We start from the raw sequence: 19,570 nt of genomic DNA on the forward strand, positions 1-19,570 counted from the left end.
GAATGAAGGAATGAAACCACGTTAACTCCACATTGGAATGCGCCGAGGGCGCTGCGGTGGAAAGGGAGGGGAAAGGGAGGGGTATTATTGCAAAAGTGGAGATTGAGGCTGCCTCCATTTATTAACGAACGTCCTGGAGGTAGCTAAGTGGAGGCCGCATGCCCGTTGTGGCTGTCGCGGAGCCGATCGTCGACCGGTGGTGCCGCCGGGTCCTGCAGAAGCAACAGCAGTGCTCGCCAGAGCTCGATGGCCTGGTCTGGAGACGGGGTATCCGGGCAGGCCCAAGTCCGGATAGAAGAAGGCCGAAATCCCTGCTTTATGGTGGCCAGGGCATGAAGCTTAGGTGGGATGTAGAGGGGGCACTCCCAGCACAGGTGGCTAAGATCAGCGCGACATTTGCGCGTGGAACACAACCCACTTACGGGTGGTGGTGTGCCAGCCCTGTGGAAATGGTTCAGCAAGTGAGGAGTAAGGAGGGTGCCTGTCTTAATTCTCCGAAGCAAGACTGACTCTCGTCGTGTGAATACCTTCGAGGGAAGCGACGGTATAGACAGTGGATTGCCCACTGTTGTGAGGTAGGCGGTACGTCGTTGTTTGGTCGCATGCTTGTCTGCCATCGTATGTGCTAGCTCAGGTGTGGTAGCTAGGAGAGGATAAGGAGTATCGGAGGCTCTGGCTGGCGCAGTAGAGAGATGAGCGCACACCTGTCTCTGAGCCTTCTCGCTTCCGGGGATGCGACAGTGCGCAGAGACCCAGTGGATGGTAACATCGTGACCACATTCACGGAGCATGCGTGCCTGGTGCCGGATCTTGTGCAGTACGGGATCTGCGTGAAAAACATTAGCGCATGCCCGATGCGCAGCCTGGGAGTCTGTGTACGCATGATGGTGAACAGGGTCAGTTTGAGACGAAGTTGCGAGGGCCCACTCTAAATAATCTAGGATGGTCATTAGCTCTGCGCGGGTGCTGTACATTGCTTCTGCTGATATATGATGGCATTGGTTCTGATTTTCATTTGTTTGGTCGTACCACGCAGTGGCATAACAGGTGTTGGTAGCGCCGTCTGCAGCAATTGCAGGGTCCGTGTATACGATGCGTTCAGTTGAAGGGAGTGAACTCGTAGCTTTAGTATGCCTCTTGGCATATGCAAGGCGCTGCATTCGCTGATTAGGGTCCGTATTGAGAGGAAGTGGCCTGCCATCGGTGAGAGCCGTGATTTCTCACGGCGGCGTTTTGTTGGGCAAAATGGGCATTGTGTGGACGTCATACCCAAGGAGCATGAGTGTGTGTCGTCCGGGATTTACGGCGCGAAGTCTCGTCTGATGTGCGTGTCGACAAGCTCGGACAGGTTGTTGTGTTTGCTACAACTTTTGAGCGCTTCAGGGCTTGTGTGCCTTGGAAGACCAGTAACAATGCGTTTGGTTTAGTTAAGTAGCTGGTCGAGCGCGTGCATCTGTGTGCGGTTGACTGGATGATAAGGCAGCCCGTACATAATACGGGAGACAAGAAAAGCTTGAGCGAACTGCCGCATTTCATGTTCGTTTACTCCACGGGTGCGGTTAGAGATTCTGCGTAAAGCGTGCAGGATTTGTTTGCCGGTCTTCGTAACGTGTTGGAACCAAGTGCTGGCTGTGCAGTTCTCGTTAGGTGCATACCGAGTATCCGGATAGTAGATTTCCGTGTGATGGGTCGGTCACCGATGTACGGTTTAAAAGACTGTTCTTCTTCCTGTTTGCCAAAGGTAGATCGGCCACCATGAATGACGACAAACTCTGTTTTGTCTGGGGCAGTATGTAAACCTGTTTCCGTGGTATAGAGGTGAATATTGTCGAGAGCTCTTTGTAAGACGCCCTCCTGCTCCCCGATGGACCCTTGATTCGTCCACACGGTGACGTCGTCGGCGTACCCTGCGTGTTTCAGGCCCCCGTACGTCGGCAAGGCGCTTTGGTAGCTGGTGCATAGCTATATTAAACAGGGTCGGTGAAATAACCGGGCCCGGGGGACGCCTACTTGGTTCTTATGGCACTGGCGTCATGACCAACTTCGACTTGGTCGCTTCGCTCTTCAAGGAAACCCGCTATGATGTTGTACATTTTCCCTTTAATGCCAAGGGCACATGTTTTGATCATGATGGTGTTACGTGGGACGCCATCAAATGTCTTGCGTATATCCACTGCGACAACGGCTCGTGGGTGCGCCGAATTAGAGTCGAGGACGTCCTGTTTTAGGCGGAGTAGCACATATTGTATTGGTAGCCCAGGGCGAAATCCATACAGTGCAGGAGCCAAAATGTCGCAATCTTCAAGGTACCACATCAAGCGTGTGTTAACCATACTCTCCATTACTTTAAAGACACAGGAAGTCAAATAGATCGGACGGAGGTTGGATAAGGTATGTGATGGCATACCAGGCTTCTGAAAGGGCTTGGCCACCAAAAGCTTCCAAGTGGAGGGCAGTATCCCGGTATCCCCGACTCGATTAAATTCTCCGAGAAGAGTGTGCTTGTGCTCAAGGGGCAAATTGCGTAGATGAGCCAGGCCCACCTCATCGACTCCTGGAGCACTACGTACGTTAGCACGCTGCAAGGCATGCTCCAGCTCGATCACGGCGAAGTGGTTAAGTGGTTCGCTATCTTCAGAATGTACATCCTTCTGTTATGTGGTGTCTGTCGGGCAAGACGTTTGCGGGAAAAACACTTGAGTGGCCTGTTCGGCCAGTTCCTGAGCGCTGACGCCTTCGCGGAGGGCCACACGAGCCGCGCCGTTATCGGTCTTGTGCTGGCCGAGAAGAGAGCGCAGGATGGCCCAAACCTTGGACGTACTAGTCTGTCCATTGATGGATTCGCAAGTTTCCATCCAGCGGTCTGACGCCAGCATAGCCGTATATTCTTCAATAAAACGCTGTATTTTGCGCAACCGGGCGTTGTGGTGCGCAGCGCGACCAGACCGCCTGTACTGGGCGAGAATCCGGTGCCTTCTATTCCATAAGGTGAGTAGATGTCTATCAGGCTCTGGATGGTCAGAGGGAAACCGTAAGTGCTTGGTGCTTCTTCACTTGTCTGCGCATAGAGTTGATACCAGATGGTCAATGCTCTTGGCTGGAGACTGCTGCTGCAGTAACTCGCGGTATTTACTCTAGTGTGCTATGTGGCTTAGCCGTGTAGTGGCGTGTGCCTTCATCTACGTAGTGGCATGGCCTGTGCGAAAGTGTATGAGGATCGGAAAGTGGTCGCTTCCTAAGCAGTCGTCCAGCACCTCCCATTGAAATAGCTGCGGACGAGTACTCCAGGTAAGATCAGGTGATGTGTCTGCTTGGTGAACTGTCTGTCCCAGCCTCGTGTGTGCTTGAGGCGTGTTGAGGAGCGTGAGCCCGTACTCCGAGGTATCTTGCATGATGCGCCTGCCATGCGGACTGCATTTGTAGTATTGCCAGGCAACGTGCTGAAAGTTAAAGTCCCCGCACAACAATATGATGTCTTGGGGATAAAGCTTATTAAAGTGGGAGATGAAGCTGAGATCAACGAGTGCCCTATTGCCCTTATTCCTTGTGTTCTCGGGAACCACATAGACTCAAAAAATGAGCATTGTACGCTCTGATGAGACTTCTAATCGGCAACCGACAACGCTAAGATTAGCGCTGCACCACGGTTGCGTGTCTAATTGCACATGTTCCCCGTCGCACGTACAATGTTGTCTTCGTCGGTTCAGCGAAGTCTTCGCGGGTGCTGCGCCACTCCATCTGAGGCAGCACGGAGGACGAGAGTGTTGAGCTTGAGGGAAGCGCTGTACTATTGCTGGAATTGATTGTTAGGTGGGCGTTCGCTTGCCTAACTACATCCGAGAAGGTGGCTTTTCCGCTGGCTTCTGACTGTGCAGCTGGGAGTACCGGTTGTCCGGTGTAGAAATTCTGACGCATTGCCTTCAGCACGAGTCTAGATAAATTTTGTTCTGCTCCGCTCTCGGGATAGCGGTGCTGATGCCCTTTGTCTGCCATTTCCTACATGGCCTTTTGGCAGTCAGCTTGCGGTTTTGTTAAATGTTCTTGTTGACTTGTCTTTTTCGACAGTTTGTGGCTGTGGCCAAGTGAGAACCACCACAACTGCGGCACTTCGGTTTTGCGGTCGGGCACTGTGTGACTTCTTCGTGTTGCCGCAGACCGCATGTGGAGCATCTCGTGGCCAGAGTATTGGGGCATTGCTCCTTGTGATGCCCGATCTTGTGACATATGTCACAAACGGCCACTCGTGCATAGTACGGAAAGGCACGGATAGTAAATGACCGCAGGCCGACCTTGTAGGGTAGGCTGTTACCATGAAATGTGCCCATGGCAGTACCTTTGTCACCAAGTGGGCGTGCTTGCAGGATTTTGCCCTTGCGGCAATGAAGGGAGTTCATTAGTTCCTCAGTAGTCATGTCCCCATCATTTGATTGTGACCAACGACTGTGACCAACGATTTGATTGTGACTAACGACTTCGTATGCTTGAAAGGGCACATCCTGTCCACGGATTGGCAGGGACACTATTGTGAGAAGCGCGTTGCGTACCTCGGATTGGCCGCGTCGACAGCGAGCTGATTGCTCTGGCTTAAGTAGCGAATCGAAAACTCCGGTATTGGGTCTTCCTCAGAGAGGATGAGATGAGCCGAAATGTGGCGCGTTATGACTCTGTCTAACCGTATGAACTGCTCATCCATAATGCGGCACGGCTGCTTAGGCCGAAGGCTGATGGTGTGTTGATGTTTACGCGGGGCACCGGAGCTCGGCGTCGCCGCGTCCGTAGCACGGTTCTGCTTTATCCGTCGATAACGAACTGTAGCCAGTTGTCCACTTCGTCCTGGTGACTAACGGGAGCAGGAAGCATGCGACGTGCGCCTCTCGTATGGTTGTGATCCCTGGGTATGCTCGTGTACTGTAGTTTGGGTGTCGGCTTGAGCGAGGCTCGCGCAGGTGTTTCTCCATTCGGTGCGGTAGAGATGACGCGGGCTTAGTAAAAAGTATTCACAGACTTGCCTTCAATACCATGCTGTTCCTCAAGATCCATAAGTGGGGCGAAGGGGTGGTGTAAGGCAGCAGCAGCACTTTTGAAGGCATGGCAGCGGCGGCCGAGTTCCTCGTTGAAGTCAGCGGCGTAAACGAGGCAGCCTGGTTGTCCGGAGCCAGTAGTTCCATGTCCTCAGGCAGCGGCACATTGTTATAGGCTGCTCCGGCGAGGCCATCAAAGCAGGAAACTTTGACGTGGGTAATACTAATCGCGATGGCCGCCGGCAGCAAGCCAGGCAGCGGTGTCACCGGCGGGTTCCGATATCAGCGCGCCAGACAGCTGCTACTGCGAGCGGGAGATAATGGGCAAACTAGCAGCGAGCGCAGCAACAGCTGCGGCGATGGTTTGACAGTGAAGTGCCGGCCAAGTGACCGATACCGACGGAGCGCGCTCAAAACGCGTCCGCTCACATCAGATGCTGGCGAGTGAATCTCGACAAAAGTGGCCCAAGGGTAGACGTCTTTCTTGGTAATGCGTTCAGATGACGATAATCTACGCAGGAACGCCATGTGCCATCTTTCTTTTTAACATGCACCACGGGCGACGCCCAAGGGCTCGACGAAGGTTCGAAAATGCGTTTAGCAAGCATCTTGTTCACTTCATCTTGAATAATCTGACGCTCTGGAGCAGAACCTCGATATGGCCGGCGATGAATAGGACTGGCATCACCAGTATTTAATGGATCCCTAACAATTGAAGTCTGGCCCAACTGGCGATTGCTGAGGTCGAATATGTCGTGGTAGGAAACCAAAAGGCGATACATAGCTGCTGCTTGTTCAGGCAATAGGTCCGCAGCAATCATGGGACGAAATGTTGCGTCAGAGTTAATAGCATCCTGTGGATACGGTGAAGAATCTGAGAAGACATTTACTGCAAATGTCGTGATGTGGTGATCTCCTTTGCACGCAGCGTTGCAACCGATATGCCTTGGGGTAAAACTTCTTTTGTCAGGCCAAAATTGGCGACGGGGAGGCATGTCCGGTTAGAGATGACGGGGACGACAGAGTGGGGACTAGTGACATCGCGCATCAAAAGGACATCAGGAACAGGTGTGGTGACGTAATCACCATCGAGCACAGGAAAAGATTATCGCAAATTGGCGAAACAATCCTTAGGCGGCAGGTGGACAATGGTGGTCGTACTAAAGTTCAAGGCAAAGGGTACCGGCAGAACAGCCGATCAAAGCTGAATGCGCCGTAAGAAAGTCGAGTTTAAGGATTAGGTCATGGGTACAATTGGTCAGCACTGTAAAAAGAACAGGAACATGGCGGTTGGCGATACTCGTACGGGAAGTACATTCAAGTGACGTCAACAGCGCTACCATCAGCCACGCGTACGGCTCGAGTAGTAGGAGGCGTGAGAACCTTTCTCAGTCGACGATGGAGGTTACAACTCATTATGGATACCTGGGCTCCAGTATCTATTAACACCGTCAAAGCGACACCGTCGACGTGAACATCGAGTAAGTTCTGGTTCGTTGGCGGCGTCAGTGGAAGATTTCGACACGAGGAAGATAATGCAGCACTACCCCCAGGAGCTGCATGGTCTAGTTTTCCGTCCTGGAGGGTCCATAATTGGTCCGCGACGAATAGCGGGGTGGCTGGGGCGCCAAGGACCAACGGCGCTGAGGTGACGGTGAGCGAGCAGGACGCGTGTCATCGACGGATACCTCAGTGGTAGGAGGCATACGGCGAGGCGGAAAACCGCGCGAGTCGGCATATGGTCGAGGAGACGGGGAAAAGGAGCTCGAATACGGCGACGTTCTGGAAGTGCCGCAGTGGCGAGTGACGTGGCCAATGCGGAGGCAATGGGAGAAAATGGGCTTGTCGTCCGGAGTTCTCTCGGCAGAGTTGCGGTATCTGGGAGGGGACTACAGATCGCTGTGAGGTGTAGCTGTCGGCACCGGTCGGGCGTCAGGTCAGGAGACGACGCAGGCTGAAGGAAAACCTAGGTTTAGAAATTATTGCAGCACAACTGCCTGAATGAGAGAGATCACTGGGGCTGGTTCGTCAATGGTGGGGTCAAGTGGGCGTGGATGGAACGGCGCAGAACTTGTAGCCTCGAGATCGCGGCGAACAATATGTGTGATGTGCTCATTTAAGGGCGGTGAAGCGGTAAAATCGATGCAAGACGGCGTCGAAGCCGTGTTAGGGAGCCGGGAGAACGGTGGAATGACGCGGCCGCTTTTGGCGAGCTCAAAGCGGTGGCATTCCTTGACAATGACGTCGATGGTAGACACGTTGTCGAAGACGTCGTTGAACGCGTCGTCCGCGATTCCTTTGAGTACGTGGCCGACTTTTTCAACCTCGGCCATTTTCCAGTCGACTTTCTTGCAAAGAGCGAGCGCGTCTTGAATGTACGAGACATACGATTCAGTAGAAGACTGAACTCAGGTAGCAAGCTCTTTTCTAGCAGCCAGCTACCGACCGGTGGGATTTACAAAGAGGTCGCTGAGCTTCTCCTTGAACGCATTCCAACGAGATCTCCTCCTCGTGTGTCGGGAACCAGATACAAGGAGTTCCGCCCAAGTAGAAGAGGACATTCGCTAGAATAATGGTAGCGCCCCAGGGGTTGTTTCGGCTAACACGCTCATACAGGCTGAGCCAGTGCTCAACGTCGACATTATCTTGGCCGGAGATTTGCCAGGATCGCGGGGATTGGTAACCGTAACGTACGTTGTTGTTGGGGTCGCAGGAGCAGAAGCAGACGAGGTGTCGTCACCGGGATCCATGGCGGGAAGCAGGACGGTGCAGCCGCTGCGGAGCTCCCTGCCGAAAACAGCGAACAGCACCTTCCACCAAAGTGCTACGCGAACGAAGGATTAAGAACTGGAGACTATTTGGAAAGTATATTTACGAAGGACAACTGCAGCGCTTGCCCGTTCAGCCGACAGCTCGAGAGCCAGAGAGCGTTCGTCTTCTTCTGCGGGGCGCCCGCGTGCATCGTCCACAAAAAACACGCAACATACATCTATGAATATTTCCTATCCGATGCTCGAAAATGAGCTTCCTTGAAGATCTCCTAGAAGAGGCGCAGCAATATAAGCTTACATCAAGATGTCGATGATCAATTTTAATATAGCGCTGTGTAGCGGGAACGCCACAATGGAAGAAGTCACTGCTGTCTTTTCTCAAATCGGCCCTAGGCATTTTATTTTAGGGTCGCATCATATTATCTCGCGCAATGATGAACTTTACGCGTAGATACCTGGAGTTGCTCCCCGACCTCCGCTGATACTACCGTGCTGTTAGTTGTTGGAGATTTTTACACCCCACACATGAAACGAGGACATCCAGAAAACTCTACGAGAGGCTTCGAAGTCATAAAACATTTAATTACTTAGGCGTCACGCTGCTGAATGAACCGTCAAGCGCATCGCACATCCCACAGCTGGGACAGTGAACCACCTGGAAGGGGGATCGATACACATTGACAAAACCAAAATGCGTAGCAACATTGATATATATATATATATATATATATATATATATATATATATATATATATATATATATATATATATATATATATATATATATATATATATATATATATATATATATATTGAGCAACTGTCACTTTCAAATGGTCCGCTTGTACAGTGGTCTACCAGGCTTATAATATACATTGAGAGCATCTGAACACGACTAGAAAACAGACTTGGTTTTCATCTTACATCCGTAAAGGGAAAAAGGTGCACCACAAGGTCCCTGGGTTACCCGCCGTGGTTGCTTAGTGGCTATAGTGTTGGGCCGCTAATCACGAAGTTGGAGGATCAATTCCCATCCACTGCGGTCGCACTTCGTGTGGAGTAAAATGGCGGAGCACCCGCGTACTTAGATTTAGGCACATGTTAAAGAATAACAGGTGGTCCAAATCTCTGGAGGCTCCCACTAAGGCGTGCCTCCTAATTATATCCTAGATTTTGGCACGTAAAACCCCATAATTTACAGGGCGCTGGATTGAAGTATGTGGATGACGTACTGCTATTAGCTGACAATGCAAGGAATTCGCACAGATCAGCGAATATGAGTGGCAATAGAGTAACCAATCCAGGCCTTAAGCTTAACACCGATAAATCGGGAATCAAGACTTTTAATTAAGAAAAAGAATAGTAATGCCGAGGTCTCAATTCAACAGTAAGTTGCACCTACAGTCAAGCAATATAAATACATCAGTGCATGGATAAACGAAGGAAAGACGTACGCAAAGTCCACGAAGATGATCTAAAAATTGAAGGGAAACAATGCAATAATTATGAAAGATTGCGACATCCTATATGGTCGCCGCGGGTAGGTACTAGGCCATGAAAATGATGCTGAAGTAGCGCTACACGACAACGGCGCCGCGTTGACTTCTCTTAAAAAGTGCCTTTATACACCGGCCTTCCCGTCTCCAACTAGGTCTTGACATTGGTGGAGGTGCGGGGTAGGATTGTCTTATGCTCGGCACCCCTTCGCGGAGCCATACATCGAACGCGGAATCACCTTCGTTCGTCGAAACTCCTGTTCACCGGTACAGTCGCTGCCTGCTAGGCCTGACGCCCAAGTTGAAACTTTTGCAGGACCCTGCAGGAACGCGTCTACCTACTTCCAGCATGGCCACTGCAACTCCATCGCACGTGGCGCTGCAGAATTCTAAGATCGCAAAATGTTTTCAGGGTAGCGCTTTTGAAGATGTCCAAGTTATAATGAGTGAGGCACCCAGCTGAAGCTGGCTAATGCCCACTTTGCTCTCCAGTGCGCGGACATGGTTTCTGAACCGGGAGAGGCGTTTGACCACATGGGATGGCTTTCGCACCCAGCTGCTAGACACATTCACTAGTAGCGACAGAAGAGACAGCGTGAAACGCCCTCTCGAATCCTATATTCAAAAACAAAATGAGAGCTTTGCCATCTTTGCAAAAGGTGCAGCCCGCCTTCTGCGCAGAGCAGACGCTGAGATGGTCGAAGAAGTTGGGCAATCTCTTGCGCGGAGTGAAGGAGGAACTGATTGCCAGACTCGTGAGCAATTCACCGACGACAGTGGCCCAATTTACCAAGGAAGGTCACCGCTGTCGAACGGACACTACAGCAGCGGTAACGCCAATATGATCACACGAATTCACCGGTGAATGCTTCAATTCTACCTGACAGCTGTGACACGTCTCTGCGTGAAGTCACTCGAGAGATTGTGCCAGAGGAGATCCGGCAGTTAGGGGTTCCTCCCATGGCACCAGCGGTGGTTCTGTCACTGATATCATCCGGGAGGAAGTTGTACAGGCCTTTTTTTCCCCCGACTGGCAGGCGGTGCCGCGACAATTAACCTACACGGAAGCTGTTTGTCGTCTACCTCCCGCTACTTCGATGCTGCTGACACCGTCAACCACTACGACGCAGCTATTACCGCCACCCCCGCGTACGTCCTATTTTCGACAGTCACCGCCGCCGCCAGGTATGCCGTATCGCTGACAGCCGTACGCTGCGCCGCGGTCTAACGGCGAATTCCCTGCCGGCTACCGGCTTCGAAAGACCGATTTGTGGGGCACCGCTGACCGTTGGCCGCTATGCTTTCATTGCGGCGAAGCAGGACATGTTTACCGCGCTTGCCACTACCGCGAAGCTGGGTATCCAAGATTTCCCAACTGTAATTACCATCTATTTGATGCTTCACGTACCTGCGACGGCAATTCTCCGAACTTCCGGCGGAATGATTCAAGACGCCTGGATCACGTTCCCTATCCTCGGCTCGTTACACCCCACCGACCCGTCGCAATTTTCCTGACGCCTCTAGGGGCACGCCCCTAGCCCGCACCGGGGAAACTAGAGGCCGCGACCTCCAGGAGTGAGGTTGCGAACTGTCTAGCTTCCCAAGAGATCACTGACGATCGAGGACTCCAACCACATCGCTTGTAACCGACGCCGTCAATGTCGCTCTTGTCATTCGCATTGAGGGCCACCAAGTGGCCGCTCTCGTCGATACTGGTTCGCATTTTTCGATATTGGTTCTAAAGCTGACTGACAGACTGAGAAAAGTGAAGTTGCTGTAGACCGGGCCCAACATCATAACTGCCGGCGGCCAGTTGATGAGGCCGATTGGAGAATGCGCAGCCAGAATAGTAATCGCCGGTTCAGCCTTCGTCGCCACCCTCGTCTTTTTCTTTGAGTGCTGTAAAGAACTTATATTGGGGATTGATTTATTCAGAGAGTACGGCGCAGTGATTAATGTCCGCAACCGCGTCGTTGCGTTTTCTACGAGCTTAGACGATGTCCAACCCGTGGAACAACAGCGACCCCGCTTACGATTCGCTGACGATGACGTAACACTTCTGCCGCGAAGATGTTCCCTCGTGCCTCATCGAGCCCAGACCGTGAGCTGTTGGGTGTACCTCCATCCATACGCGACTAGTGAATTCCCGGTAAGCACTGAAAGTTTTTTCCTCTTCTTCTTCTCATTCTTTTCCACACTACATTTAAGTGCTGTTCAAATTTGTCAAAATCATATCGTATATCCCGGCAAGCCCTGAAAGCTTTTTCCTTTTCTTACTTTTTTTTTCACGCAAGTTTTAAGTGCTCTTCAAATTCGACGAATACATATCGTATACCTAGGCACGTTCAACGCCTCATGCGTGCGTGAGATTCGGGAACCACGATGTTAGGACCACTGAGAATTGGCATTATATTGTGCAACCTATGACAATCAGCAAAACCCGGAGAGGGCGGATAAATCAACGGATCTCTTAGTCATCTAGGGTCCTCTGGGCTGTACATTTCGGCGATAAGGTAGCCTCGCCGCCTGCCGGATTATCTGACTGAGCTATGTCGAATGCTCGGTGGCCCTTGTTGGAAGTTTGAATACTTCTATGATTTTTTTAATCTGACAATGGTGTGCTTCAATTTGACCTCCGCATATGCACTGCATCTTCAGGCCTGGAGATGTAAACGCCTGACAGCGGCAAAAGATGCCGATAGCGAGTGGGGCTATACTAATCCAGTACAACCAAACTAGGAAGGCTCACTAAGCTTCGACAGAGACACTCCCTCGCCAGAAGAGGAGCTGGCCTCCCTAGAGCGGTATTCGGCCACTCCCTCCCTCACGATTCCTACAATAAACACACGGCCCTCAGTTCCCAGAAGCTGCGCAGCACCTGACCAAGGCGGTGGTCAGACCTGTAACGCAACAGAGGGTGGTAAGAATCTAAGCAGGCCGCATTTGGAAACTGACCCTGGCAACCTTTAACAGCCGAACTCTGTCGAGTGAGGCTAGCTTAGCAGCACTTTTTGCGGAACTATCAGTTATTGTTTGGGATGTCATTGGCCTTAGCGAGATAAGAACTGGAGAGGCTTCTACAGTGCTGAGTAACAGCCATGTCCTCTGCTTACAGGTCTCTCAGATAAGGAATACGGGGTAGAATTACTAATCCATAAGGACATAGCGGGTAACATTGACGAATTCTACAACAATAATGAGAGGGTAGCAATAGTCGTAATAAAACCTAATATGAGTTATCGATAATGACAGTACAAGCCTACGGTCCAACATTCAGTCACAATGATGATGTAGATCAGTTTTATGAAGATGTTGAATTAGTGATGAGCAAAGTGCAAACTCAGTATACTGTAGTAAAGGGGCGACTTCATTGCAAAAGTGGGGGAAAAGCAGGCTGGTGAACAAGCAATTACCAACTACGGCGTTGATTCTAGGAACTCTCGAGGGGAGATGCTGGTAGAATTCGCAGAAATGAATAAGCTGCGAATAATGAACGCCTCCTTCAGGAAGCCTAGCAACAGGAAGCGGACCTCCAAAAGCCCTAATGGTGAAACAAGGAATAAAAGTGATTTCAGACTTTCTTACGATGCCAGCATAGTGCAGGAAGTAGAAGGGATAGGTAGTGTAAAGTTGCAGTGATCATAGATTAGTGAGGGCTAGGATTCACCTCATTATGAAGAGAGAAAGGGTAAAATTTGTCAAGGAGAAACAAGTCAACCCAGAAGCACTAAGGGTAAAAGCAGACAGATTCAGGAAGGTACTTGCAAGCAAATATGCTGCCTTAGAACAGAGAGATCAAGATGACATAGAGGTATTGAATGAAACCGTAACTAGGCTGGCTTCAGACACAGAATACTAGGTGGGGAAATGAAATTAGGAAATCCGAGGGCACTAGTTGGGATCGGTTGTAGCTGGACAGGGGTAATTGGAGATCGCGCCTGCAAATTTCCTGACTTCATCACGGCACCTAATTTCTGCCGTCCTCGACTGCGCTTGCCTACCCTTGGCACCCATTCTGTAACCCTAATAGTCCACCGGTTGTCTACCATACGCATTGCATCTGCTGCCCAGAACCTTTTTTTCTCTTAATGTCAAGTAGAATATCGGCTGTCCCCATTTTTTCCCTGATCCACGCCGCTTTCTTCCTGTCTCTTAACGTTACGCCTAACATTTTTCATTTCATTGCCCTTAACGTGGTCCTTAACTTATTCTCGAGCTTCTTTTTTCTTCTCAAAGTTTCTTCCCCATATGTTAGCTCCGGTAGAATTCAATGACTGCACACTTTTCTTTGCAATGACTCTGGTGAGCTTCCAGTCAGGATTTAGGAATGCCTGCCTAAAGATACTATTGTATAAACATTGCAAAATCGGACAACTCTCGATATTATTTTATTTCAAGGCTGAAGACTACAACGGCATTCCTTTTATGCTACGCGTACATCGGATATATTACATTATGATTACCTCTGAGGATGCCTTTGATAACGAGTGGCAAGTGGGTGATACTTCGTAACCAATCCACGTCAGTCCACGTCAGAGAAGGGTCAAAAAGCGCAGACGCGTACGTCGACAGGCCGGAACCGCCATCCGGTGCTGATACCACATTCTGGAAGTCCGCTTCGTTGAAGTTGGCCATCCTGCGTTGAAGATAAGTTTGATATGCCTGCTTAGGTTGTTGCATACCACAATTAAATTTTCGCGAACACGGTCTCATTTGACAAGTAAGACATTTAAAATTAAATTATGGGGCTTTACGTGCCAAAACCACTTTCTGATTATGAGGCACGCCGTAGTGGAGGACTCCGGAAATTTCGACCACCTGGGGTTCTTTAACGTGCACCTAAATCTAAGCACACGGGTGTTTTCGCATTTCGCCCCCATCGAAATGCGGCCGCCGTGGCCGGGATTCGATCCCGCGACCTCGTGCTCAGCAGCCTGACACCATAGCCACTGAGAAACCACGGCGGGTAAGTAACACATCGAAGTAAGACATTCAATCGGGTATGCGTGTTTCGCCCCTGTTCCGCTAACGGATCTCGGACGCTACGATGTCGCAAAATATGGGCCTATCCCGAGAGTAGGGATGTGTAAAGCTCTTGACCTAGGTGTGCGCATTCCAAAAATGTGGACCGATCACGTCTCAACAAACCACACATCTCCTCAGGACCTCCCCAAATGGCTGGACTGTCTATATCCCAAAGTAACATTCGTGGAACACTGTCGAAATGTATTTCCTGGATATAAACCAAAGGAACTGAAGGGCCCAGGTTGTTGTTACGGAACTAAATGTTTCCATTAAAATACAATGAAAAGCAAAACAGCCTCTTGAGTCCCACAATGCACCAATTGGGAGCAACGAATCCGAGACGCGAACCTGCCTCCTGCGTAGTATTTCATTGTTGCCAGCGTCATACGCTAGAACGTTGAACCCTGGCCTATGGCGGGGAAGCTTTTTCAAAACTCTTGTAACAACGTCAGTCCAAAAAGCGAAGATTCTGAAATAATGATAAGCAAACATGCGCCTGTCGCTCAGAGAGGCGAGCGCAGCTTGACCGGTTCCATGGCTGTTGTTACGCGTGCGTTGCTAACGCATCTCGTACGGTGGTTCTTGTTTCAAGCTCCTTCAGCCGGCGCTGCGGCAAGACTCTTGGTTTGTTGTCCGTCAACCCATGAGTTATGTATGCCAAAATTTAAAAGACAACTTTGCAAACTGTTTCTTGTGCTGTTCGTTCTGCGTGGAAGTGATGTGAGTGACACTGTACGTATGGACCCGTAGTTCCAAGTCACGAATTCTGCGTGTATTGATAGACTGGAATGAAGCACGGGCGTTACAAAAAGGTAATTTGGACACCCTTGAGACGATATAATCGCCCCAGGGCTCATTTGTATACGAGTGAAACACGCGGGCCACCCGTTTTTTTTCCCCTTGGTTTTATTCCTGCACCGTAGCGGCTTTCAAGCGCAGGTCACCATGATTCTTATGTCATACCTGTTTGGCTTTTCGTTTTCATTTCTCATGACATTGCTTTTAATGCCCAAATCTAGAGCACGAGTTTCCGATGACTTTTCAGCATCGTCCAACGTCGGCTGTCTTTCATGCTGTGCTAGCCACTTCGCGCGTCGGCTCTGTGATCTGGCGTGGGCAGACTTGCTGTGCAGCTTGCCACCATACTATGGCGTCGTGTGAGCGTCGCACTTGTTTTGACGGCGCCGCCACATGCTGCCCGAAGCTATCTCCTTGTTTTTTGGCTGTGGACACTGAAATATACCGCGCAGGAATGCAAGGCGAACCAGACCATTAGTTAAGTGCATGACATTGATGTCTTCGTATTGGACATTAGGCTTTAGTGATCACGAATGTATATCAGTTTGTATTGAACTTAACCACAGGTCACACATTTTCTTTCTTACGCCTGATACTTTATTCATTTTCACAATTTAGTCTAGCCTGATGACACATTAGCGAGTTTCTGTCGGATTCCCACGACGCGCTCGCACCATGGTTACGCACTCGATCGCGATGCGCGAGGTTTTTCGAATGCAGTACGCTCAAGCATTCAGCATCCGCGCGAATGATGCTGCTGACCGAGCTTTGTGCTCTGACATTACGTCCAGAAACCTCTTCGGCCGGCCTTTCCAAACTGCGTTTGCCAAGCAGAGCTCTCCCGCCGGCCTTCCCGCGCTCGAGACGCCGGATGGCGCCCTCACTACCTCCGTCCAGGCTTCAGCAGAGCTCTTGCTGCACAGGCACGTTGCCGTAGACAATCCTGCTCCGGATTTTCACAGTCGAATTCGTGTGCTCGTGGGCTCTCCTTATCCGGCCATTCCGGACGGCCACCCATTTACACCTCATGAGATTGAACACTCGTTGCTTCTGGGTAATCTACGAACGGCACCGGGGCTGGATGGGCTCACCGGTATGTTTACCTCCATCATCTCCAGCCTTATTTTTTTTTTACACATCTTAAACGCCGCCCTTGCCTTGGACCACTTTCCCTCTGCCTGGAAGACGGGCCGCATTATTTTTATACCTAAACCCGGCCGTTCTCCTCACCTTCCTTCTGGCTACAGACCGCTCGTTATGAATTCTCTGTCTGGTAAAATTCTTGAACGCCTTCTAAATTCCCGCCTTTATTGTTTCCTCCATTCTCGTCACCTCATTCATGAAAATCAATTTGGTTTCACTCATACCCGGAGTGCCCCTCTGGCCCTATGCGCCCTAAAGCAGCAACTAGGCGTGTTTAAGGCCGTGAAGGTGCCGGCGATGTTAATTTCTTTGGATTTTACTGGGGCCTTTGATAGCGCTTGGCATGATGCGGTGTTGTTCTTTCTCCGCAAAAACTGTTGTCCGGCGAACCTTTATCGTCTTCCTCAGTCTTTTCTTACTGGCCGCACGGTGGTTCTTCGGACAAGGACTGGTGAAGTCTCAGCTCGCTCTTCCATTGGCAGTCCACAGGGGTCGGTTATTATCCCCCTGCTTTAGAATTCAGCCATCCATTCTCTGCTTAGTCTCCCCTTGCCAAAGTGTGTTCACATACAAGCCTATGCGGATGACCAGCATCGTCTTACTTCATCGCGTTTACAATTGCAGTCATTAGCTAAATCCGTCTTAACCTTGATTTGCGATTGGGCCAGGCAAAACAAGGTCAAAATCAGTCAATCCAGATCTTTCTTTTTTCCCTTTTTCAACAGCGGGCACATTGTCACTTCCAAGCGTTGTCCGTCTATTCGATTGGACGGCGCTTTTCTAAAAAATCAGGACCACTATAAACTGCACGGCGTGGTATTCCATGATGAACTTAACTTTACCCACATTGACTACATTACGACTAAAGCCGAGATATTGGTCACCCGATTGCTCAATTTCATCCGCATGGATTTTGCGCTGCGTCCAGTACTTTGACGTCATTTATATAGGCAGGTTCTTCTGCCTGCGGTTGCATACGCGTCGCCAGTTTGGTGGCCAACTTTCCCGACGACGCACCTTCAGACCCGAGTGCGGTCGGTGCAACGTTCTCTATTGGTGGCATTGACAGGAACCTATCATACCACCAGGACTTCGGCGCTGCAGGTTTTGGCCAGCTTTCCGCCCCTCACAGTGGAGTTGGACCACCTGAGCGCTTAGTTTTCACTCTTCACGCTCCGTCAGGTTACTCGCTACAGCTCTGAGACGTTGCATCCGCGTGGTATTCAACCCGTGCTGCCGTCATCTTCAAGAAATCGGCCGATTCTCCTTCACGTGACTCACTCCTCAACAGGCTGCTCCCATCGCTGCCCTTTCCGCTTGTCACATTTTCACTGACGGCGCATTCACGAGTGCCTTGGCGGGGGCGGCTTTTGATGCCTTCAACTCTCGCGGACGCTTGGCTGACGTACGCAGGTTCAAGGTTTTAAAGGCTTCAAGTGCGTATAGCGTCAAGGCGGTAGCCTTCGCCGAGGCGCTCGTATTCCTTGCTTGGTTGCCTGTGCGAGCGCCCGTATACACATATACACAGACTGTCTTTCTTTGCTGCCCGCGGTATTCCATCTACGCGACACGGACTCCCACGTCTGGCGCAGTAAGCGGGCGCCATTTTGCAGGCTCGTCAGGGTCGCCGGGTGTGCCTGTATCACGTCCCTGTCCACAGGGGTGCGGTGGGCAATGAGCTGGAGGACTCCGCTGCGTCGTCGGCGGCAATAACGGGGCTGACTCGCCCGTCCACCTCCTCCATCAAAACAGCGCGAGCGCTATTTTATCGTATAGCGCGGAACCAGTGGCACAGTTATTGGCAAAGGGAGGGCAGTGACACGCAACCTTACCGCTGGATTCCCAGCGTCCATGTCATTACTGGGTGGTTCCCGGCGAACGAACTACTTGGGCATTCATTTACAGGACATGGTCATTTTGTTTCCTACTTACACAGCTTCCACCCTCGTACCTCCAACTTGTGCACTTGCGGCGCAGTATGCCACGTTGTGTCGCATTGCTTCCATCTCCTGTCCCCACACGGCACGCATAGTGCGTCAGTTGTGCACCGATGCGAGCGTTCAATATTTGACACCCGATTGTTACTGCGCCCTGCTAAATTCTAGACGATCGCGGGCCCTTCTTTTGCAGCTCACGCATCTTGCCGTTCTTTCTGTCTCCCCTGCTCCTTCCCCTTGCTTTTTACCCGATACCTCCTGATTCCTCTCTTTCACTCGATTTTTATTTTTTCGCCTCATGGTACTTTTGCATGTTTGTGATTGTCACCTGCACCGTTTTAGTCTACTATGGCGGGATTTCCGCGCGTTAGATGACTCTAGCTGCATGCTTCATCTTTCTTATCTCATTTCCTTGTCCCTATCTCATCCGGTCATTTTCGTATCATTTTCACACCTTTTCCTGGCCATCCTTTTGCGTCCTCGTGCCCACTGGCCATTACTCATGATTTATGTATAGTCATGGTTGCAGTCCAAGGCTTCGGAAACAACTGCCAGGCCCTTTCCTGTTGGAGCCCCGTGTTACCATCTCGCCTGGCCGCGCTTGCGTCACCTGGGGTGCGATCTTGTACGCGTTCCAAAATAGAACGGAGGCGGTTCGTTCTTTACGTCACGAAATAGGCGGTATGTTCCGTTCCGTTCGTCCGATAGCAGACGACACGGAATGATTGACAGCAGATATCACGTCACAATTGGCGTCATGGCGTTCAGCACATTTCAAATTGACGAATCGTATTTGGCTCGGTGGAACGAACCGCCTCCGTTCTATATTGGAACGCGTACAAGATCGCACCCCAGCTTTCCCTTGGCTCCGGAACAAGCACAAGGTCCGAAGAGCGCCCTACTTCCACCACCTGACATGATATCAATAAACTACGCGAATGCTGCGGCTGATTGCCGCGCGGCTTTGGGGGGCTGTTTGGTGCTTACTCGAATAGGAGCATGCTTCTAGACTTTGAGAGACATTTCACTCATTTTCTAAGGCGTACGACTATCTCTCACGTATTATCCTACGGGCTAGCCTCCGCTTTTTCTGTTTATAATTAGCTTGTCCTTAAATTTTACTTGGAACGCCCACGCTTCCCATTTTCATTTATTTTTATTGGCATTTACGTCTGCCGTACCTCTCTGGTGGGGCGGGCTTCTCCATTTTATTTAAAATTTTTCTTATTGTTTGGAGACACAGCAAGAAAGAAAGCAAGTTCCGAGCAAGAAAAGTGAGTTGGATTGAAGTTTTATTGCTGCGTTAGCGAAACTAACATACGATTGGCTTCCTGGCACTTGCAGACAATAATGCTACTCACCACATCAGTCACACTAAA

The 19,570-nt window shown here is 50.6% G+C and overlaps 1 protein-coding gene across 4 annotated transcripts in view; it reads right to left on the minus strand.

Moving 5' to 3' along the window:
- The window catches only part of LOC126536545 (2-Hydroxyacid oxidase 1-like), a 258,247-nt gene that overhangs the window by 139,756 nt on the left and 98,921 nt on the right, over positions 1-19,570 (minus strand). For all 4 annotated transcript variants that reach the window (XM_055072769.2, XM_050183569.3, XM_050183562.3 and 1 more), the window contains exon 4: positions 13,752-13,924. In XM_055072769.2, coding sequence (XP_054928744.1) covers positions 13,752-13,924 — 173 coding nt within the window. The remainder of the gene's footprint in view (positions 1-13,751; positions 13,925-19,570) is intronic.

The sequence above is a fragment of the Dermacentor andersoni genome, chromosome 3, assembly GCF_023375885.2.
Source record: "Dermacentor andersoni chromosome 3, qqDerAnde1_hic_scaffold, whole genome shotgun sequence".
Taxonomy (NCBI): domain Eukaryota; kingdom Metazoa; phylum Arthropoda; class Arachnida; order Ixodida; family Ixodidae; genus Dermacentor; species Dermacentor andersoni.